The sequence below is a fragment of the Callionymus lyra genome, chromosome 13 (assembly GCF_982586985.1).
Source record: "Callionymus lyra chromosome 13, fCalLyr1.hap1.1, whole genome shotgun sequence".
NCBI lineage: Eukaryota > Metazoa > Chordata > Actinopteri > Syngnathiformes > Callionymidae > Callionymus > Callionymus lyra.
The window spans coordinates 11229729-11252330 of record NC_141830.1 but is presented as its reverse complement, the minus strand read 5'-3'; the positions used below and the strand labels follow the sequence as shown (position 1 = coordinate 11252330).

Here is a 22602-nt window from a genome sequence, read left to right as displayed (position 1 = left end):
AAATCAACATCACCGAAAATTTAAAATAATGCCGGAAAACTTAAGTACGATATCAGACGGACGATGTGAGCGCAAACAATTGTTGCCCAAATTCTTAAAATGTTGTTTTTTGAAGGCTAAAAAAAAAAAGTAGAATTCTACCTGTTTTAACTACTCAAACTTGTAAAAAAGGCCAAAACGTCTCCAAAAATGGAAAATAATGTCGGAATACTTAAGTATGATATCAGACGGACCATGTGAGCGCAAACAATTGTTGCCCAAATTTGTAAAATGTTTTTTGAAGGCTTAAAAAAAAAAAAAAAAGGTAGAAGTCGACCTATTTTAACCACTGAAACTTGTAAAAAAGGCCAAAAATCAACGTCTAGAAAATAGTGTTGGAAAACTTAAGTATGACATCAGACGGACCGGTTTAGTCTTCAGAGTCTTGATGGGTTGGCTGATGAAGCTTCATGAAACAGTGTCATGTTGTTGTGAAGTCAGTAGGTGGCACCATCAGTTTAAAAATGATGTGGTTTCATTAGATTCAAAAGAATAATATTGCATATTGTCCCTCTAGTGGACTCTGAACATAATGCTTCAGGAAGCTTCATCAGATCCTCACTGGTATTTCTACAGGAGGCTCAGCTGCACTGCAAGACTTCATAGTATTACACTGTGAGGCTTCGTAGTATTCTATTACGGGAGTATTTGATACTAGGCAGCCTCACAAAGTGTTACGGAACAGGTACTGTGCTTTTTCCAAATTTTATGGTGTGTGTATTTTGACCCCAAAATGGCAAGAGTTCCAAGAAATGTTGACAAGACTCACAGGTCAGAGGTCACACAGACAATCAAGCTCTTAAGGCTGACACACTATAGCTTAAATAATATGCATCATACGTAACCTCAGCCTTGCCAGTGAGGATCCATCGATTTTCACATCCGTCTTCCGGACATTGATCCATCATTTGGATCTTGTCTCAGTTCACAACACTGACGTCTTTCTTGAGAGTGGAGGACCCTAAGAGAGGAGGAGGGTTCGATAACCCAACACCTGGTCCTGATGTCTGACACAACAGTGCAGCTCAAATGTATCGATGAAACGCCAGGGGTCTCAGGGGCAAAATATTTTGTGAACTATGTATATATTTAGTTAAGATTTTACTTTAAAGCAAGTTTTTCTATTGGCTGTATTTACAAAATACATTACTGCTCAAATATATTTTATTTCATTAAAGTTAAATTCAAGCTTATGTGTTTTTTTAAACTTTATTTTCAATTTGAATGTGCAATAAATGAAGTGAGACAAACAGTTCTCATACCAAAAATTTAGCCCAAGACAACCATAAAATAAAAAATGCTGTATCGATCAAATGTGAAAATGCCAAGGTTAGCGTTTTAACAGTTTCAGCTAACCATATTTTAGATTTTTGTTAAATGTGTGTTTTTGCTCAATAACAAATTTTAGATTTTATTTAAACCTGGAGTTACCTTTTGATAACGGTACCCCAAGTGTTAGATTAAAGATATTTAACATACATTTTGAACTAGTAGGACTTAAACTAGAAGGATCTTTAACACTTTTAAAAATCGTTGAGTTGCACTGAGAAAATACTAAGTACGTAAGTGAGATGGCATGAGTTGAAGTTATTAATACAATACTCAACAATACGTCAAAACGGTTAGCCGCTACTTAAACCTGACAAACTTTACTAACTAAACTTGGTAAGAAAAGATCTTTGATGTTTGAAATAGTGGGTAATATTTATCATATGAATCTTCTGCTATATTAAAAGTGAAGATGAAAGTGTTTTAACTTCTTAAAAGCAAATTAAAAGGATTAGCAAAGAAACAGCTAGTTGTAGCAAAAGCTTGCTATGATGTGATACTAAGATAGTTACATTTTATACGTTAGTGTATGTCAAGTCCTCCTGTTCAGGTTCCAAAGGACACAAGGACAACTCAAATGTTACACTCAATCACTTTTATTTTTCTTTCGGCTTCTCAGTGATTAGGTTGTAAACCTTTAAAGACAGATAAACAAAAAACATTTTAAATATCCATTTAAATTAAACATTTTTAATGAATTTTAACTGAATTTAAACATTCTAAATTCATTTTAAATTAACTTAAACATTCAAACATTTTAAAATAATTTAAACATTCGAATATTTTAAATTCACTTAAACATCTTAATCAAATATTTTAAATGAATTAACAAGCACTAAATCTAATTTCATGAAATTTCCAAAACCTTTTTAGTAAAGCTCTGATATTTAATTTTAAATTTTTATATTTATTGTTTTTAATCTTTTACCTTTGATTTTCCAAACTTGAATGAAATGTTATTTTAGCAAACCCATTAATCACAAAATCAATATAGTAAATTCTGCATTGTGTTCCTTAACTAATATTTACCACAGTTAAAAAGAAATTTGAACATCTCAGAAGCATTTCAAAAACAATGAAAGTAAATAAAACATTTCACGACCATGACTTCACAGTTCACAGGTGCTCCACATTAGTGCCAATGACTGAAGCAGTTGTTTTGCTGCTGCTGGTGCACTCTGGGAAGTGTGGTTCTTTGACAAATTCTGAGATTAAGCTGAACAGTGTAAATGTAATTTCAAGACAATGCTCATTTTTTTTTGTTTTTATTCTTGAAAAGCTGACGCTGATCATCAATATCTAACGTCTAATCTCTCATGGCTCTTCACAGCAATATCTTATCGGGACAAATGTCAGGGTCCGCGCTGACAGAAATACGACCTGATCGATCTCAAGGTGACACACTGAGATCTCATCTCCTGAAGGTGACAGGCCTTTAACTGGGCGAGTTATGGAACGACAGCTCAATGCCATATCCTGCAATGATGGCCATGTGACCCTTTGACCCTTCCATCAGAGGTCATTGCATGTTTTCACTTCAGTGCAGCAGAAGAAAATGCGAGCAGAGATTTTTTTTTTATAATTTGTAACTACGCAAAAACATTACAGTTAAAATATTTCATATTTATTGGGGGGCTTTAACATACCAATGAATATTGTGTTTTTTAAACCATTAAACCCCTTTATACATTTCTTCTTCATTCATTTTCTTAAAATGAAAATGTTTCCCATTCATACATTTTACCACTTGATTTATACTGTATATCATTTATTACACATTGTCATTTCAATTCACTCTAGTTTTTCTCCAATATTTTCTTGTTAATGTTACCATTTTATTATGTTAAAAGAAACTTATTATCCAGAAAAAAAAGAGCGTGGAAAGTCATAACACCCAAACTATATTGTTGTTTAGCAAACTAATAAAAACAAGAAATATATACAATATTGTATATAATAAAAGTTAATAATCATTCTTAATTCATATTATATCTGTAGCCAATCCCACCTTGGCAAAGCAGAAACGTGTTAAATAATTATTTTAATTTAGAGAATATAGTAAAAAAAATGCTTTATTTTTAGCACTTATGGTCATTTTAAACTCCAGCTGCGATTGTGACGCGCTTCTTCCACCTGCTGGTTCTCGTCAGTACTGCATGCTGCCTTCAATCAAACCCACAACAAATGAGTCCAGATTATTTAATAAACCTCAAGTCAATTTGCAGCAGACATGGATACGTTTTCAACATTACCAAGAACCATTATAACAGTATATCTCATTCATCTCATAAATATATGGCAACTTTTATATATTTTTTTGTACATTTAAACTGCCCCGTAGCAGAAAAAGACGATGGTAAAAGTGAAAAATCCAAGTTTAAATATAAAATATTTTTCATATTTAAAAGGAACACTTTAAAAATGATTTGATCTTACTGTATTATTGCGAAGTAGAAAACCTGATTATCTTAAAAACGTCCTCACACACTCAGAAATGAACAAGGATTAAATAAAAGGCAACATTGGTGTAGGCCAAAGTAAACGATAAGTGCTTTTACAAAAATAAACATCCTCTGGAGTAGAAGCGGCACAGGAGTGTTAGCAGGACTGTTGTCCCACTTTGTCATTTCGCTGACTTTGCACTAGCGCCAGTCCTCGTCTTTGTCGTCGTCCTCCACCGACGAGTCTTCATGGCTGCTGCCGTCCGCCTGGTTCGACACGCCGTTGTTGCCGCCGAGACTCGATGACAGAGACGCCGCCGCCGCCTTCCTGGCTCGAGCCGCCGCCGCCGCCTGCTCCTCCTCTCGCTGCCGGAGCGCCGCCGCCTTCTTCTCCTGCTCCGCGTGACTCTTCATGTGAGCGCTGCGACTCTTCACTTTGTGGAACACTCTGGGAAACAAAGAACATGTAGGTTGTTGTAACGTTTCATTTATACATAAAGGTTTTTCTAAAACTTTACAGATCATTAAAAACCCCTCAGAAATAAGAGTTATGGAGATAGATACTAACGTTAAATACATTTTCCATGCTAAATGGCAGGAGGTATTTCAATGAAACCCGGTGAGATCACGACAATGACTGAGGACGAGAGGATACAGTCGACTTCAGCTGATTTCAAAGCTGATGTTTGGACATATTTTGTCTTTCAGTTCAATTCATTTAACCCAAAAAAAAGGTGGAAATAGAACGAGATGTCACTCAAACTCAGTGTCCCCTTCAATGGTTCAGAAAATGATACAAGTTTATCCAAATGTATATCGTAGCAAATCGTATGTATTGCTAAATAAAGGTTCACCTTCACTTCCGTCTTTCGCAACTATATTGCATCAAGCTGCTGTCAGGAATGGCAAAGCAACTCGTCTTTTTGCATTATGTTACGACCTAGTTATTAACTTGAAAAGCAGATAAACGTCAACATACCCAGAGAACTAAATGAGGCACTAATAACCAAACCCATTTTACTTATGGTGTCAACAAAAGACTTGTCGCAACAATAATGTATTTAAATTCTTCGTCTATGTTGCCATGTCAAAAGTGATCGGTTGGCTGGGCGGCAAAGCAGTACAGGAGCTCTTCAGGTCACCATTACTGAGAGGGTTGTTGAGAGGGATGGCACTTAAAATGCAATTTTAAGGTTGTTTTTTTAAATAACTAAATATTGTCATCTACTTCATGGAAATCAGTAACAATAATGTTATTAAAATAAAGTAGGCCCCTGAGGGACCACTGTTGTACTGAAGTAATAAAAACGACTTACCTGCCACATTTCTTGCATGGAAACACTGCGTCAGGGTCCGGCGGGGGTTTAGGAGGTGCTTTGCCCTTCTTGGCTGCTGGCTCAGCTCGAGGTCGCCCGGGAGGAGGGGGGGGCAGCGGGCGGACAACCTCAGCTTCAGATTCCTTCAGCACCAACACTGATCCCGTCTGCAGTTCCAAACACAACCATGAAAATGCTGTACGTTGACACAGTGAATCAGCAGCAGCAGAAGAAGAAGAAGACACTGACATAGTCGTGGACCTGCAGGGACTGTGCTGCCCTCTGCTGCTGGCTGCCATCATGGGGCACTCCCTGTCTGACGTCTACATCTAGAGGGGGTCTTGGCTGATGTGAACTCTGATTGATCAAAGAAACACAAGTTAAATTATATATTGAAGTACATCAGCAACATCTGAATATTGAATGGTTGAATTTAATGTAAAATGTTTAAAAATGTATTGAAAGGTTTTTAACCTGCAGGGGTTTATTTTTAAGAGATTGAATTTCAATATCTTTTTTTCTTTTTTTCTTCTATTAATAATTGAATTTTAAGATACAATCATTTTTAACACATATTTTCTGATATTCTAATTCGAATATTAAAAAACCTCCCTAAATGCACTATTTTGTATTATTTTCCTTTTAAATAAACATAAAAAATAACAGCTTTGTAAACTTTTGTTTTTAACTGGTGGCACTATAAAGCCAACAATTGTACATTGCATTTATAGGGCTATGAATGAGAACATTTTTATTTAAAAAAAAAAAGAGATAAATTAGAAATTCAAACTTGTGTCAATGAAATATTTTTTTTTTTTAGAAATTTAATTATTAAAAAAACAAAAAAACAATAGTAGCATCACATCTAACATTTAAATGTAGAAATAGTGATTTTTTTTATTTAAACAATATTTCAATGCTTAATAACAACAACATTTTATTAGAAAAACTCAAAGTTTCAACATTTAAATGTTAAATTCAACAATTCAATAATCTGATGGAACTGATGAACCTCCATGATAATAAAATAGCTTTGATGTCAAAATACCTTGAAGTCGACCGAGGCCTCGCTCTGTTTATCAGGAGAGTCTGGAGGACCAAACTTGAGCATTCCACTCCGAGCGATCTTCACTTGTTTCTTGTACGTGTAGTAGAACTCCACGCACTGAGCCACCGTCTTTGTTCGCACCTTAAAGAAATATACAATAAGTGAAATGAATGATTCACCCAAATATCAGAACCAAGCATCCATAATTCTATGTGAAGATAAAATTACCAGTTTCTGCACCAGAAAGAAATCCTTCCTGTATGCGCTGATCCCTTTGTTAAAGTACTGTTTCTCTTCAGCGGTCCAGCGGTCAGAGCCTGTGGCAGGACAACATATCATTGTTTCACTGCTCACAAGATGTCATTGTGATAAAGAAAAGTCATGCTGGACAGACGGTTTGAAGACGGAGGCTGACCTGAGTAGTGATAATCTGCCAACCGGTGGCCTTTAGGGAAGAGAGGATCCTGAAACATTACGCGTTCCAGCGTCTCCTGATGGTGAAATCAATAAAAAGTCAATTAAAATAATCGGAAAGAAAGAGACAGATCCACAGTTATGCATCAAAATAAAGTTGTGAAACACATTATGTCACGTTTAGTGACATTTCAATCGTTTTATATTAATAAATATTAAAATTTGGCAGAATTATGACTCATAATGGCGAACACTACTAGATAAAAGGATACATTTGCTCAGCGTACTTACAAGAATACGACCACCACCGTCATGTAAACAGTGTAAAACCAGCTCCTGGTTGGTTCCTCCTCCTCGGAGCACACTACAACACGCCATCTTCATCAAACTGCCCACCACTAAGACAGAAAGAGTTAAACATGTTATATATATATATATATATCACCGTATTATTTTCTACCATGCTAAATACACAGTCAATAGCACAGTGTATCATGTTTTCCATTTTTGGTTTGCAAATAATATTTTATGTTTCACCACAGTTTGTTTATGGTTAATAATTTGATAGATGAGTAAAATAAAAATTATTAGATTTTATATTTACAATTAACATGCAAATATTCAAACTTTTGATTTTTGAAGGGCAATCAAACATCTGCAGTCACTACTGAATATTGAAATCCTGCAAGATCCCGGCGATGACTGAGGACGAGAGGATACAGTTCAATCCAGCAGCTTTAAATCTGATGTTTGGAAATTTTTTGGTTTAAAAACCAATGAAGTGTGGTCTTTAAATTCTTCAACACCAGAGTCAAGTACTAGACAATACTCCAAATATATTCTATTTACAACAGTATCTCAATATATTGTATCGTTGCCCCTCTACCATGGTATGCATCACCAGATATAAAAAATATATCAAGCATTGATTTATCTTCTTTTTTATAGAGTACAGTATATTATTGACAACAATACCCAACACTAATCTTACTGCACACAATAATTCACAAATATTTCAAGGTATATATTGGAAATTAAAATGTTGTTGGGGTCTTGTGAAAAGAACACATTAATAAACTAAGCAGTGAAAGATATACTACTGTTGTATTAAGCGTTAGCTTAAATGCTAGCATTAGCCCACATGCTAACAGGTTATTGTCACAAAAGTGAATAAAGAAAAGGTCATAAACTCAGGTCAATAACTACCTTCTTGTTCACGAAGACACGATTCGTCTTGCGGGACCCAAACCAAGTCGGCTCTGTGCTGGTCCAGCTTGGAACCCAGTCGATCCTGAATGGTCGGAACTTCTGCCTGATAGTTCTGTCCAATGTTGATCCGCCTGGAAGATAGAAAGTCAGGACAAACTGCTTGTAAATACTTTTAAAAAGCCAATTACATTTGCTTTTGAGTGACACAAATATATATTATTGTTATAAAAAGGGTTTTAAATATGTAATAAATGAGAGTCTCAAAAATAAAACTTACGGTTCAAGGCTAACCGGTGTAAGATCGCTGATCATGGGAAGGACGGGAGGAGTGATTTCTGAACTTGCTGCATAAAGAAAAACATTTTTTAAATGAATTAATTTCAGGTTCATGCCATTTTTTAAAATTAAACCTACATATCAAAACATACTTGAGCGCAGGAGACTTCTCGTGGCCGACTTCGGTGGCGGTGGCGGCGGGAGGGTTTGACCGGTGGCGGCCATGTTGTTGAGAAACGTGGAGAAGTAAAGTCCGGTACCCTCACGGACCGGAGACAGGATGGGAGGCGGCGTGTAGGGCGGCAGGGTGAGCGGGTGTTCGGGAAGACGCACCGGGGAACGAAGGTTGCTCTGGTAGGAGGTGATGCAGGAGTAGACGGAGGGAGCAATGAACGTTGCCGGTTTAGGAGGAGGGATGATGAGCGGCTCTGGACGAGGTCTCCGCTTTATTTTGGCTTTTCCTTCCTCGTCCAGTCCTGAGTCTTCATCGCAGTCCTGGACGGAGGAAAAGTGTGCTTGTATTTTATCACAACACCATCCTGTCAACAGCACTGATTCAATTTGAAGAAACAATATTTTGGATTTCAAATCACATTTTATTTCTATAGATGGATTATGTTTAAGGTTTTTTATCTCAATAAAATGTGGAAACATGTATTTTTCGATGTAGCATTTACATTGAATGTATGTATTCCGCAGCTCAGGGAACAAGGAAATCCCGCAAGATCTAGATGATGACTGAGGATGAGAGGATACATTCGACTCCAGCAGCTTTTAAACTGATGTTTGGACATATTTTGGTTTCAAAACAAATGAAAGCAGTTACGACTTCATCAAGAGTCATGTGGTCTGTAAACTCCACAAGTACTCAACAATACTACAAATATATCCTTGATCCTACAGAAATATATATATTGTTGACCCTGTATTGTAATATGCATCATATGTCCAGACAGTACACATACTAACATGTGGACTTAATATTTAAAAATATATTGTTCTTGTAAACCGTCTTTGCGTGTCCCGAAAAGTGCTACATAAATATGATGTTCATTATTATTATTATTATTATTATTATCATTATATTTTCCAGACAAGTGTAAAACCATGTACCTTCAGATAAAGAAGTCCTACCTGGCCAGAGTTGTCTGTGATAGACTTCCTCAGGGATCTTCTTCTAGCTACGATGACAGACAGCTTGTGGTCTGAGAGTCCTGCAAGCCGCTCACCCGTGCCGGGCCGTCCCTGAGGCCAGCCCCGGTCTGGGTCTGCTTGGTTCCTGTGCACAGGCACAGACACAGGCATGACGAGGGGAACCATGGAGCTCTGTCGGCCTGATGGTCCATCCTCCTGCAGGGACGGCAAGTGTGAATACGTTGAGAGGGAAGATCGCAGTAGTTTTTTCGAATGACATGAGGAACAACAACATTACAGCTGAATAACACTATATATTATTTATGTTTAATGGCTACAGAAACGTTATCCTCAAAGAAAAAATGTGGCAGAAATCTTCTTCTACTCGTCTGCTAAAGGTACTTTTGCCTCCGTTTTAACCGAGTCATGAAATGTTCGCTCTCATGCTGATGCTGCCACTACCAATGTTTTCTCAGCATTTTGTAAGATCGTCTCGAATACACAGAAAAGTAACATTTAAGACAAAAAAATAAAATAGGAAATTTCAACTTAATAACATAGTAAAACTAAATGAGTATTGATTTGAACCATTTAACGATAGAATAACAATCAAATTCAATCATGGCCTCTTATCATTGAGTTCATCTACCAGTGGTCCGGGTGTTTTTAGTTGCTGTGGTTGGACTTAAAACGGTCAAGAACAGAAGCTAATGTTTCTTCACAGATTGTCTTGATTCAAGCTCAAGATTGTAAATAAAACTGTCCACAAGCATTGTCTAACTAAATAAACATGACTCTTGTGTGTCACACCCTGTCATCAAACTCATCGGCCTAGCAGATTTTTAAAGGTGTATATGTAATGCTTACAGTGTATTAAAGCTCCAGATTTCCTTCTACTTTCAGAAAGATTGTCCAGGATTATTGTCCCAGGAAGTCTGATTAAATATTGCCTTTGTTTGGAGGGGCTAATGGGATTGACTAGATAAGATCAACCTTGAAAAAGTATTTGAAATGCAATGTCAAATCCTGTGGGCAATAAAGGGTTATTATGGCATTAGTGGAAAGAAAAAAGGAGGAGGAGGAGGAGGAGTAAAGTAATAAAAAGATAAAGTGTAAACTGCTACTATCTTCACTTTCATTTCCGAGTCACATTGACTGTTTGTTCTTGAACTTTTTTGAATATTATTCCATTTGTATTTCAATCTCCTTTGTGCTCTAAATGTTACCATTAATTCACACAGAGACTTGAAATGTTTGCTTTTACGGAAGATCCCTAAAGACTCGCCGACAGCTGAAGAGAAATTCCGTTGAAGTAATCAACATATATATATATTGGCCAATAAAGAGGTTTCCGTTTCAGGTAAAAACACAATGTCGCTGCAACACTAGAGGAGTTTGGCCGCATTATTAAAAAACACTTTTTTAAACCAATTTTTTTTTGCAGCTCCATTCAAAACAATATCAAACCAGTTTGGCGTGTGAAGGTGCAGAGAGCTGTGCAGGTTTACAATGCAGCCCCTCCCTGAATGAATGAGAAAGCGCCTGAGGAATGTGGAGGTGTGCAGACATGCATCAGCCAACTGTACGCCGAGGCTGCAAAAGGTAACAAATAAGAAAAACACCAGGACGGTCTGTATAAAGACCTACATTAGAACTTGCCAAGTCTTCCACTGAAACCCAATTTTTAAAAAAAGATTTTTTTTGGTGTGTCGTCGCTGAAAACGCTAGCGTCTGAATGACATTCTTGGTTAGAATAAACAAGAAAGGACAACATTTCTCTTGAATAATTACAGTGTGAGAACAACGTGTCATTACAAACTCAAATATTGTGCTCTTGAGATACAACATTTCAATAACTTTCCATTTAGGTTTCATTTGCTTGTGTTCTTCCATCCACGTGCTTGAAAGTGAACACATCAATAATCTAAAATGTGGAATACACCCACAAAAGTCAACCGCAACATTCTACATGGTTTTCCATATATATAAATAAAAAATATATAAAAGACATTATAATACTACTAACATCTGCACATTGAATTTAAAAGGCAGGTAATAAATCATATTGAATTTAGAACATTTATTTTTGAATTATTTAAATTTTAATATCAAACTTCACGTTTAAAATAAACAAATGAACTTTGAAATATTAGATGTATGTTTTTAATTCAAACGTTCCATATCGAATGAAATGTAGAATGAATTATTAAACTAAATGATTTTAAAAATGCAATTCCTAAAACAATTCAATATTATGATGGCATAATACTTCCATATTTCTATCTATATCTTGGTATCATTAAAAAAGTAAAACAATAATGCAACATAAGAGCTACCACTGACATTAAACCCCTGAAATATGGAGGTGCTAAAGAGAAAAAAAAAATCAACCACCTACTAGACTGTGGTTTTTGCACACTTAAGGAAGGAAATTCAATTCTTCCCCTTTTTCTTGCATGAAAAAGAGCGTTTCCTGAAAATATTGCTGATTTAAAGACTAATGGTTTTCAAATGTAAGCACACACACTAAGTACCTGATCGATTGTTAGCTTTAGCAACTGAGCTAACGTGTATTTAGAGCCAACTTGAGCAAATATGTGTGATTTTTGTGAAACGATTGTTAATCTGCTGGTTTGCTCAGTTGCCGTCAGTAAACGGGTTGTGTCCGTGTGGAAACGTTGACGTTGCCAACCAACGCCTTCAGCTTAGTCGCATCATCATAACTTAGAACTAGTGTTGTAAGAAATAAAACAGATACACGGTCGCGCAGTTTTTCACTATACAGTGTTATGTGTTTGACTAAAGCATTTAAAATAAAACATTTTTATTAACAATGAATATGCAAATCATATGCGCTCTTACATTGAAATCTCATGATCTCAATTGAGATCCCGAAGATTACTGAGGACAAGAGGATACAGTGGACTCAAGCAGCTTTCAAAGCAGTTTGGAAATATTTGTTTTAAATGAAAGCAGTTAAGACTTTGTCAAAAGACATCTTTAAATTCTGAGAGTCAAGTCGGAGTACTTGACCCAAAAAAAATCCAAAAAAATCCAGAAACGATGGCTTTTTAATTGTAAAGTAAATACCTAATGCACGAGTTATTGGCGAAACCAACGAGGACAGTACAAATATGTGCGTGTATGTTTGTCTACGTCTACGTTTTCTGATATATATATTTTTAATATTTATTTTTATTAAATGGTTTACTTAAAAAAATATTATCAAAGTATCGAAAGTATCGAAAATATTATCAAAGTATGAATGAAGCAGAGCTCTGACACATACCTTGAGTCCTTTAGCCGGCAACGACTCCATCTCAGATGCTTTCATGGCAAGAGTCTCCAAGTTGATCTCCTTAGAGGTTCTCCTTCTCCTCCGGGTACTCTGGATCACTCCACCAGACGCCGCTTGGTTCTCCCCGCCTTTGACCGCCTGAACACTCGCAACACCGTTCTGGGGCAGCGACGGTTCTTTGGAGCTCGTAGACCAGAGGTTTGTGGCCGGAGACCCCTGAGGTGACTGACCGTCTCTGGAGAGCCTGCGAGAACGTCGAGGAGCCGCTGGCCAGGTGTCCGACGGTTCTCCTGGATTGATCTTCTCCGCTCCCTGCTGGTCCTCCTCTGGTTGGACTCCTTCCCCTTCAGGCTCATGTAAACAAAGCTCTGGCTGTTGGTAGATGAAATTGGGGTTTGGTTTGGTTTGCACTTGCGGGGTCTCCTGCTGAGGAACACTTTGCTGCTGCAGTTGCTGCTGCTGCAGGTGTTGCTGGCGACCCTGCAGGTGCTGCTGGTGATACTGTTGTTGCATCTGCAGCTGCTGCTGCTGTTGTTGCATCTGATGTTGCATCTGATGCTGCAGGTGATGCTGCTGCTGAAGACGATGTTGGTGTTGCATCTGCTGCTGCTGCTGCTGCTGCTGCATCTGCTGCTGCTGCTGCACCTGGTGCATCATCTGCTGCTGAGACTTCTGCTGCTGCTGCTGCATGCCCTTGCTGCCTGGGAAGACCGAGTAGTACCCCGGGGGGAACTGCTGCTTGTTGGGTCTAAAGGTGGTCTGGAAGGGCTGCAGCATGGTCCCTTGCACATTGTGGGGGGGCGCTGCCGCATGAGACTGACCCTGGAGATCCACACTCTTATGACCATGCTGATAGGCTTGCAGCTGTGCCTGGTGCATGGTGGACGCCGCATGCTGCTCCCACTGAAGGCCCCTCCCCTGAGTCTGGCTCTGAGGGGCATCTCTGTAAACATCTACTGGCCTCTGCTGCTGCTGACTTTCACTGCCCATCTGCCGGGCGACACCTTCATGGGCTCCTTTATGGAACGCCATCTGACCCCGGACATCCATTCCACCCATGTAGGGGCCAAAGTTCTGCCCCCATGCTGCTGCAGCAGGGGTTTCTTGGGACCAGCCAGGAGTCTGTCCCGAGGTCTGGCCCATCCATTTCACGGGGGCACCCTGTTGGTAGGGAGGTAGATTCTGGGGCCCTTTCTCCGGGTTGTAAACTCCGGAGCTGCTAGCGGACTCTGTGTGGCTCGTCTCTAAAGCTGGAGGGCCCATCCCATAATATACCTCCCCTGGGTGCTGCACGGGCTCTTTCATGGCTGCGGGCCGATGCTTACTGCTCTTATCAGGGGTCACCTGAGAGGGAAGACTCATAGTAAAGTTGAAAGGCTTCAAATATTGATGAGGGGCCACAGAGTCTTGATGTTTACGTGTAAAAAAGTCGTTGACCGTCTTTAATGCTTCCTTACTTGCTGTCAGGAAATATAAATGTGGGTCGGGTCGCACGGGTCGAATTGGAGCCGTTAGTTCTTCCCAGCTTCCTTAGGACCTGGTGAAGAAAAGCAAATGTCATTTTCGTCTGGTTTATTTTACTTTTTCCATTTACAATTATTTATAGATGGATCCTTCATTTTACAGCGAGACTAGTCATTTTTGAGACATTTAATAACAACTTGCACCACAACTGGTTTTCCAACTTAAGGTACCAATTCTTATTTAGAGGTTTTTGCACAGTTTTCCATTTCCATTGAATCTCCACCTATGAATGACTAACTATCTGACGAGCTATGCTAGCAAGTTCACCATTTAGTTTCCAGTTCCATTCACTTAACCGAGCAGCGGAAAAGTCCACGCGTGACACACATTTAGAATCAGAATGTTAAATTCTTGAATTGCCATCATCAGTGAAGGGTTCCACCATTTAGGAATTTGTTTTAGTAGCGTTGTAAAACATTATTGATCTAAAATCATAAATAAAATACAGTTAAACTTAAGGGCTTGTCAGACATGGCGTAAATTATGCCTGGCCTTGGTAAAAATGTATTTTAAAATATTTAAAAATGCATAATGGAATTCAATAAACATGTTTATAGTTTAAAAATTATATATTACTAGTACAGGTTTTGCAAGAGCTCATGAAATAAACTGGTTTCAGGTCTTCCACAATCGCTGCATAGTCATGGTAACCTCTTGCAGTAATAACAGTAGAAAGAGGTAATTACATGTAACGCTTGCAGTAAATCTTAACTGTAAATTAGAATGTATAGTAATTGTACCGTTTAGTGTAGAAGGGAATTACACTGCACGACTACACACAGTCATTACAATAGATGATGTAAGATTATTCCAAAATACTATGAATTCCGCAGGGTTTTTAAAAAAACAACTTTATGACATAAAATATAAAGGTTTGCATCGAGGCCTTAGATTAAACCAACAGTCCGGTCAGAAGGGTGACGTCATGGCAGGTGAGGCAAGAAGCTGACGCTGCAATAAACAAAGCGTTAACAGTAAAAATCGATGATATCGCTACAGTTGCAGGGGCAGTTGACGAGCCGCAGCCAAAGGGGCGCTGGGGGCCATTTGTCAGGAAGCAGAGGGGTCACGCAGCCAGTCTCTAGATATGTTGTTTTAGGACAAGAAGTGCCTCAAACAAAAAAGTACCTTAGATTTGGTGCCAAAAAAGTTCTCCACCGCCGACTCCGTGGAGCGGCTGTGGTTGTGGATCAAAGTGCGTGCAGCTCCATGAAAACTGCGCAACTTGACAACTTTCTTTCCTGCGCGCAATATGGCGCTCGTGCGCGTCGACGATCAACCCGGGGACGCCCGAAATAATCCAAAATAGAAAGTCCCCGCAGAAATCCAGGCGAGGTTTTAGTTACAGAGAAACGTCCAGGAAAACATGTCAGCGCAACTTCCCCCAACACACCCGCTCACATGAGTGGAAACTCGCTGTGTCGGTATTTCCGCCCGCGACCCGAACCCTCCCGAAGAGAACTCGCGTCCAAACTTGCCAGTAAAATCGACGCGTTTTATGGGTAGAACTTATTGGGGGGGACTTTCTAACCCCCGCCGCCTCACCCCAAAACTAGACGCATATCCTGTTATCCAAGCTGATCGTCTGGCCACTCCCATCGCTGCATCCGTGTTCGTTTGTTTTGTTGTCACTTCTGGGCCTAATGGAGGGGAGCCTGGCAGTGACGTCACGACCCGAACGTGCCAGGGCCGCAGCTAGAACTCGGGAAACCCCTGGGCTTGTACCCACCCAGCTTTGTATCAAATGCATTTTTTTGCACTAAAGCGCAACAAACACCACTCAAACCCATGTAAGAGCCAAGCTTTAAAACAGGCAAGTTCCCTCGCAAATTTAAATTATGTTTATTTTTATATTCTAAATTATTTTAATGTGAAGTAAAATTGCATTTGACAATAACATGAATTATGTGTCAAACACTCCTTTCTCTTTAACATCTTAAAACCTTTTAATTTTTGCAATATCTTTATTTTCTTAGCGCTGCCTGCTCTATGTTGTCTTGACCTTTTAAAGAATTAATTTTTAACTGTGTATAGTTTTGATTGTTTAAGCGCGTTGTGACCCTGGTCAGTGAAAGGCGCTTTACAAATAATGATTACTTACTTACTGACTTAAACGTTGTCAAAATAAGAAAACCGATTTTCTAAAACCATTATTTGTCGAATGCAAAACATCCATTACAGGTTTGTAAATGTAAATAAATATTTTTATAATTGTTATGTCATCTAGTTTATCCGGATAAAATGTCAAAAACATTAACAACAGCGCCATCAAGTGTCTGATTGCTTTACAGGCGATCAAATGTTTACAAAATGTTTTTTTTAAATGTGAATACAACTAGCATTTCCAGAATAAAATGCAGTGTGAATGCTGACTCTGCTGAATCTGTAAACTGAAATGCTTCAAAGTATTAGTATTCAAAGTAAAAATGAGTTGAAACAGTTGAAATGATGGCATAAAGGAAAAAGACTGACGTGAAGACGTTGAAATAAAGTGAAAAAGGTTGAGAAGTAAGTATAAGTTGTAGAATTAGTAGTAGTTTAAGCATTAGTATTAAAAGCAGTACTTCTCCAATTACCTGGATACAGCACCAGGGAAGCAGTTGCAGTAGCAAACATAAAGCTCTAAAGGCCTTGACACAACGCGCCGATTATCGGGCGTCTGGCACCGTCGGGCAGTCCTGTGTGGTCGGCGCCCCGAGTCCCTGTGGTGTGTCTCCCCCAGTCGGGAGTTGGCGTCCTAGTCGACACCTTCAACACATACTTTGGCCCAAGAGCCCAATTATCCTGACACAGAACACAAAGGGGCTGAAAGATGAATCCTATTCCAAACCAAGTCCTATACAATCTTGTGATTGAAGCTGCAGTTTTCCATACATTACCTTTGGCCGTCTTTGACATCAGACTAGAATTACTAGAGCAGAGAAAAAAGTATTTGATCCACCACTAATTTTGTAAGTTTTTCAGAGGGTGTAATATATATATATATATATATACACATCAAGTCTGACACTGTGGTGTGCAGTACAGGAGCACCTCAGGGGACAGTACTGGCGCCTCATACACTTCAGACTTGTGCTACAACTCTGAGCCGAGTCTCGTCCAGAAGTATGCTGACGACACTTCCATTGTTGGATGCATCAGGGACAACAGCGAGGACGAGTACAGGAGTCTGATACGTGACTTTGTGGACTGTAGCGAGAGAAACCACTTGCAGCTGAAGATCTTAAAAGACAAAAGAGCTGGTCTTGGACTTTGGGAGGTCCGGGACAAATCCACGTCCAGTGTCCATCAGAGGTCACAAGGTGGAGACAGTTCACAACTATAAGTACCTCGTGTGTGGCTGGACTGGTCCTGCAATACAGACCTTGTGTTTAACAAAGTTCAGAGTAGACTGTACTTCCTGAGGAGGTAGGAGTGGAGCCAAAAGATGATATTCCATGTTAATCTTTGCATCTTTTTCTTTGTCATTTTTGTTTGATCCAAGTTCTTTATCTTAAGATTTAGATTGTGTCATCTTCTTCTTCTTTTTATTGGACTTTGTTCTTGTTTTATGACTATTGTCTTTGTTGATGTGCTGGAAAACAATTTCCCGAAGGAGAGGAAGTTTATCTAATCTAATCCACACAGTGTATGTACGTACGTATGTATGTATGTATGTATGTATGTATGTATGTATGTATGTATGTATGTATGTATGTATGTATGTATGTATGTATGTATGTATGTATGTATGTATGTATGTATATATATATATATATATATATATACAGTGCCTTGCGAAAGTATTCGGCCCCCTTGAACCTTTCAACATTTCGCCACATTTCAGGCTTCAAACATAAAGATATAAAATTTTAATTTTTTGTCATGAATCAACAACAAGTGGGACACAATCGTGAAGTGGAATGAAATTTATTGGATAATTTAAACTTTTTTAACAAATAAAAAACTGAAAAGTGGGGCGTGCAATATTATTCGGCCCCTTTACTTTCAGTGCAGCAAACTCACTCCAGAAGTTCAGTGAGGATCTTTGAATGATCAAATGTTGTCCTAAATGACTGATGATGATAAAAAGAATAGACCTGTGTGTAATCAAGTCTCCGTATAAATGCACCTGCTCTTTGATAGTCTCAGGGTTCTGTTTAAAGCGCAGAGAGAACCATGAAGACAAAAGAACACACCAGGCAGGTCCGAGATACTGTTGTGGAGAAGTTTAAAGCCGGATTTGGATACAAAAAGATTTCCCAAGCTTTAAACATCTCAAGGAGCACTGTGCAAGCAATTATATTGAAATGGAAGGAGTATCAGACCACTGCAAATCTACCAAGACCCGGCCGTCCCTCCAAACTTTCATCTCAAACAAGGAGAAGACTGATCAGAGATGCAGCCAAAAGGCCCATGATCACTCTGGATGAACTGCAGATAACTACAGCTGAGGTGGGAGAGTCTGTCCATAGGACAACAATCAGTCGTGCACTGCACAAATCTGGCCTTTATGGAAGAGTGGCAAGAAGAAAGCCATTTCTGAAAGATATCCATAAAAAGTCTCATTTAAAGTTTGCCACAAGCCACCTGGGAGACACACCAAACATGTGGAAGAAGGTGCTCTGGTCAGATGAAACCAAAATCGAACTTTTTGGCCACAATGCAAAACGATATGTTTGGCCTAAGAGCAACACAGCTCATCACCCTGAAAACACCATCCCCACTGTCAAACATGGTGGTGGCAGCATCATGGTTTGGGCCTGCTTTTCTTCAGCAGGGACAGGGAAGATGGCTAAAATTGATGGGAAGATGGATGGAGCCAAATTCAGGACCATTCTGGAAGAAAACCTGTTGGAGTCTGCAAAAGACCTGAGACTGGGATGGAGATTTATCTTCCAACAGGACAATGATCCAAAACATAAAGCCAAATCTACAATGGAATGGTTCACAAATAGACGTATCCAGGTGTTAGAATGGCCAAGTCAAAGTCCAGACCTGAATCCAATCGAGAATCTGTGGAAAGAGCTGAAGACTGCTGTTCACAAACGCTCTCCATCCAACCTCACTGAGCTCCAGCTGTTTTGCAAGGAAGAATAGGCAAGAATTCCAGTCTCTCGATGTGCAAAACTGATAGAGACATACCCCAAGTGACTTGCAGCTGTAATTGCAGCAAAAGGTGGCGCTACAAAGTATTAGCGCAAGGGGGCCGAATAATATTGCACGCCCCACTTTTCAGTTTTTTATTTGTTAAAAAAGTTTAAATTATCCAATAAATTTCGTTCCACTTCACGATTGTGTCCCACTTGTTGTTGATTCATGACAAAAATTTAAAATTTTATATCTTTATGTTTGAAGCCTGAAATGTGGGGAAATGTTGAAAGGTTCAAGGGGGCCGAATACTTTCGCAAGGCACTGTATATATATTTACATTTTATTTATGTTTTAATATTTTTAATTATCGATACAGTGCTTTTGAATATCAATACAGTATCTGTGATTTAAAAAAATATTGTTATAGCGCTATTTTCTTACACCCCTATAACTCAATCCTGGCAACTAAATCAGAAAAATCAACATTACATTCTGATGGTTGAATAAAAAAAACACCAAAACAGTTTCTTTCAACTGTACTACGAAAATCATTTGTGGAAAACCATATAAACATAATTTGAAATGCCTTAAGTTTATGTTTGGACTGGAACTTGTTGTCAACCTCCATTAGTTTAGCTATAAAATTACCTCATTGTACTAGTTGCATTTTGTTAAAATGTTTACAGTAAACCAAGACGTTTCCGCTGAGTTGCAGACATTAGTGAAGGAAATGAAACGGTGTGAAGAAACATAATGGGATCTAGAAGCCCTGCCTCAGGATAGTTTTAGTGGACATGTTCACACAAGAATGTGTGGATTGTAATCACTTGGCATTTAGCAACAAGTAAACATGGATTACTAAAGAGGTTAAACTTCCCCCTCCCACATCAGAGTCTCTCTCCCTTACTTTTGCACTCAGAATGCAAAGCAGCTTAGACAGTGGAACTCTGCCACAGAAGGGCTGCAACAATAGAGCAGAGCGCTGTTCTCTGCAGGCCTCTCTGGCCAGCAGCTCCACATATGAACACAGCCCTATCTGTCCGTGCACATGCTGCGTCCACAAGTCTAAAATCCCCAGCTTTACACACACCAAGGATTTCTGCATGGATAGCAATTAACAGAAAACGTTAAACATTTACTTTACTATTTATGTTGCAGAAATGAAATGGAATAATGGCACACATAGTCTTTGTTTCTGCTACCAAAAGAGCTTCAGTATTTTTTCCATTCACCATCTTGTGTTTATTTCTTATGAAAGGTAACAGAGGGATGAGGCTTACCTCCATTAGCCGGAGACAGAGGGAGGGGACCCTCTGGACAGGACTCTAGTCTCAGAAAACAAAGAAAGACAACCACACATGAAGAGACACTTCCAGAGTCATCAATGTCAAACATTGCCACAGTGAAGACAGTATATTCAAACCTGTAACCTGATTTGCGGTAGTTGTTAGTATGCGTAAGATGTAAATTTATTAAACCATATTCTACTTAGCCTTTATTTTAACAAACAACTAAAATAAATGTAGTGGAATAATTAAATCTTACTTTCCAGGAAATTGGAGTTAGATATTAACCAAATAAACACTAAAAATTGATGAAAAGGAATTTTAAAAAAAGTCAACATGTATTGAAGCATATTGTTTATGTATTTATACAATCAGAGGCAGATTAACAAATCAATTGGACGGAGACAAAAAAGCTTGAACAACTTCTCGTAATAGACTAAAGATTATGTAGAAACTCAGACAAAAAAAACAAAACAAAAAAACAGTGCAGCCTCAGTGTTCCAGGAACTATGTTCCACTTTTAGACTTCCTTACGTCTGTGAAAAGACTAGCTAAACAAAGAAAACCTCAAACCACATTTATTTGATTATCAATGCATGTATTTTCGAATAGAAGACACAATTCAAATAGTTTTAATAGAGTTCTAGAAGTCTTTGTCCACAGATCAATACCATGTGTATCTCTGAAATTCTTCTTCCAAAAGGAACCAAATAGAATTTACTTTTGCATTGATTCAAAGAACACATCTCTCTCTATTAAGCGCAGTAGAATACTGAGTTATTGTAACTCTCGTCTCTTCCAAACTCAAAAGTTGTTTTTTTTTTATAAGAAATCCTCCTTCAAAAGGTGTTCACATTCCCTTGTATTAAAACTTTAAAAATAAAATTGAATAGAATAGATATCTCTGATCTTTGCAATAAACATTTTAGATCACAATTAGACATTTTGTTAGACATTTTGCAAAAGGTCTAGATGTTTTGCTAGCGGTGTTATATTTAATATATTTACTTATTAGTCATTCATACATGATGCAAATGCAAAGTTTCGTTTCCAATTACAACCATTGTGGTAACATCAATGATCTTATCTGGAACATTGAGATAGAAAAAGATTTTATCATCGGTTATTTACATTTCATTAAACGATTACGATTAAGAGTCGAAGGATCTTACCTGGAAAGCGTCATCACAGGTGTAGCTCGAAACAGTCAAGTTGAATCAACTTCCTTTTTCTTTTTTTTTTATCCAATCCATCGTGAAGTTGGAGAAAAGGTGGAAAACGAAATAATAAATGGGGAAATGTGATGTTTGGAATTATTCTTCAATGAAGAATCTTCATCTGTTGACTCGATCAAACACATCGCAGGTGCGCGTAATTACCCGGAAGTGCTCTGCAATGACGTCACCTATTTACAATTTGAGTTTGTGCGGCAGAAAAACACGTTGTTCGTGTTTAACATTGAAGCGCATTTGTATTAAATGACTTTCCCTTTTGTGCGTTTACTTATTATTTATTTCACTACTTTACTGAGGTCAAAATTTCCAACAGTACATTATTTTATTCATAAATAAATGATTCATTTTCTTATGTCAGAATAGAATAATCATAAAACAGTGTCATTAATAATGTTCATTGTAATCGTGGTGATTTTTTTTCTGGCTATATAAACCAACTTAGGTTGTTTTTTCTCTTTATTATTTATGATTTTTATTTTCTATACTTTTCTTAGGTCACACTTTCCGACAGTAAGTTATGCATTTTTTTTTACATGTACATTTTTTTTTCAGAATGCGTTTTAGAATAATATAATGTCATAAAAGGTTTTGGAGAATTTTTTGCCCACAGACCAAGTTCACTGTAATAAAAGCTGGAAAGACAATGAAGCTCGTAATATGGACCATGTAGTAAATACACTTAATGGTCTGATTAAAGCTCTAGGGTTGCAAATTTAATATTTTGGATAATGTTAATATTTTGTTTTGTTTATTGAACTTGTATATTTCTTTCTAAAGATGGTCGGCTGTTCTATACTGGAAGCCATCAGCAATATTTCAGTCTGGTGATTTTGTCCGAGGATGAAAAGTGTTCCGTCCTTCATGAGTGCCATGGAACTGGACCTGGGACTAGAAACCGAGGTTGTCGCTGACTTCTACTGGACAACTTTAAAAGGATGAGGAAGACTGGATGGGAACTTAAACACAGTAACTGTATAAAA

General features: G+C 38.2%; 1 protein-coding gene across 4 annotated transcripts; it reads right to left on the bottom strand.

Moving 5' to 3' along the window:
• Positions 1 to 3553: 3553 nt before the first annotated feature.
• On the bottom strand, positions 3554 to 20404 carry mideasa (mitotic deacetylase associated SANT domain protein a). 4 transcript variants are annotated; one of them, XM_087805449.1, is made up of 13 exons: positions 20382 to 20404; positions 12496 to 14041; positions 9207 to 9422; positions 8225 to 8567; positions 8074 to 8140; positions 7794 to 7927; positions 6879 to 6985; positions 6589 to 6664; positions 6402 to 6490; positions 6174 to 6314; positions 5375 to 5482; positions 5126 to 5292; positions 3554 to 4257 (listed from the first exon to the last, which is right to left on the bottom strand). In XM_087805449.1, exons 2-13 carry the CDS (start codon positions 13864 to 13866, stop codon positions 4011 to 4013), a joined length of 3066 nt encoding a protein of 1021 aa, XP_087661575.1. In that variant the 5' UTR covers positions 13867 to 14041; positions 20382 to 20404; the 3' UTR covers positions 3554 to 4010. The 4 variants fall into 4 exon arrangements, with proteins under 4 accessions (XP_087661575.1, XP_087661573.1, XP_087661574.1 ...); XM_087805447.1 differs by lacking the exon at positions 20382 to 20404 and adding an exon at positions 16605 to 16846; XM_087805448.1 differs by lacking the exon at positions 20382 to 20404 and adding an exon at positions 15574 to 15668.
• Positions 20405 to 22602: the final 2198 nt, after the last annotated feature.

What these genes read in the sequence shown, in the direction of transcription:
- mideasa (XM_087805449.1), bottom strand. Translation starts at nt 13,866, where the DNA reads ATGAGTCTTCCCTCTCAGGTGACCCCTGATAAGAGCAGTAAGCATCGG. An exon ending in GTGTCTTCGTGAACAAGAAG is followed by an intron (nt 6,986 to 7,793) that starts GTAGTTATTGAC and finishes TTTCTGTCTTAG; the next exon opens with TGGTGGGCAGTTTGATGAAG. An exon ending in CCATGCAAGAAATGTGGCAG is followed by an intron (nt 4,258 to 5,125) that starts GTAAGTCGTTTT and finishes TTTGTTTCCCAG; the next exon opens with AGTGTTCCACAAAGTGAAGA.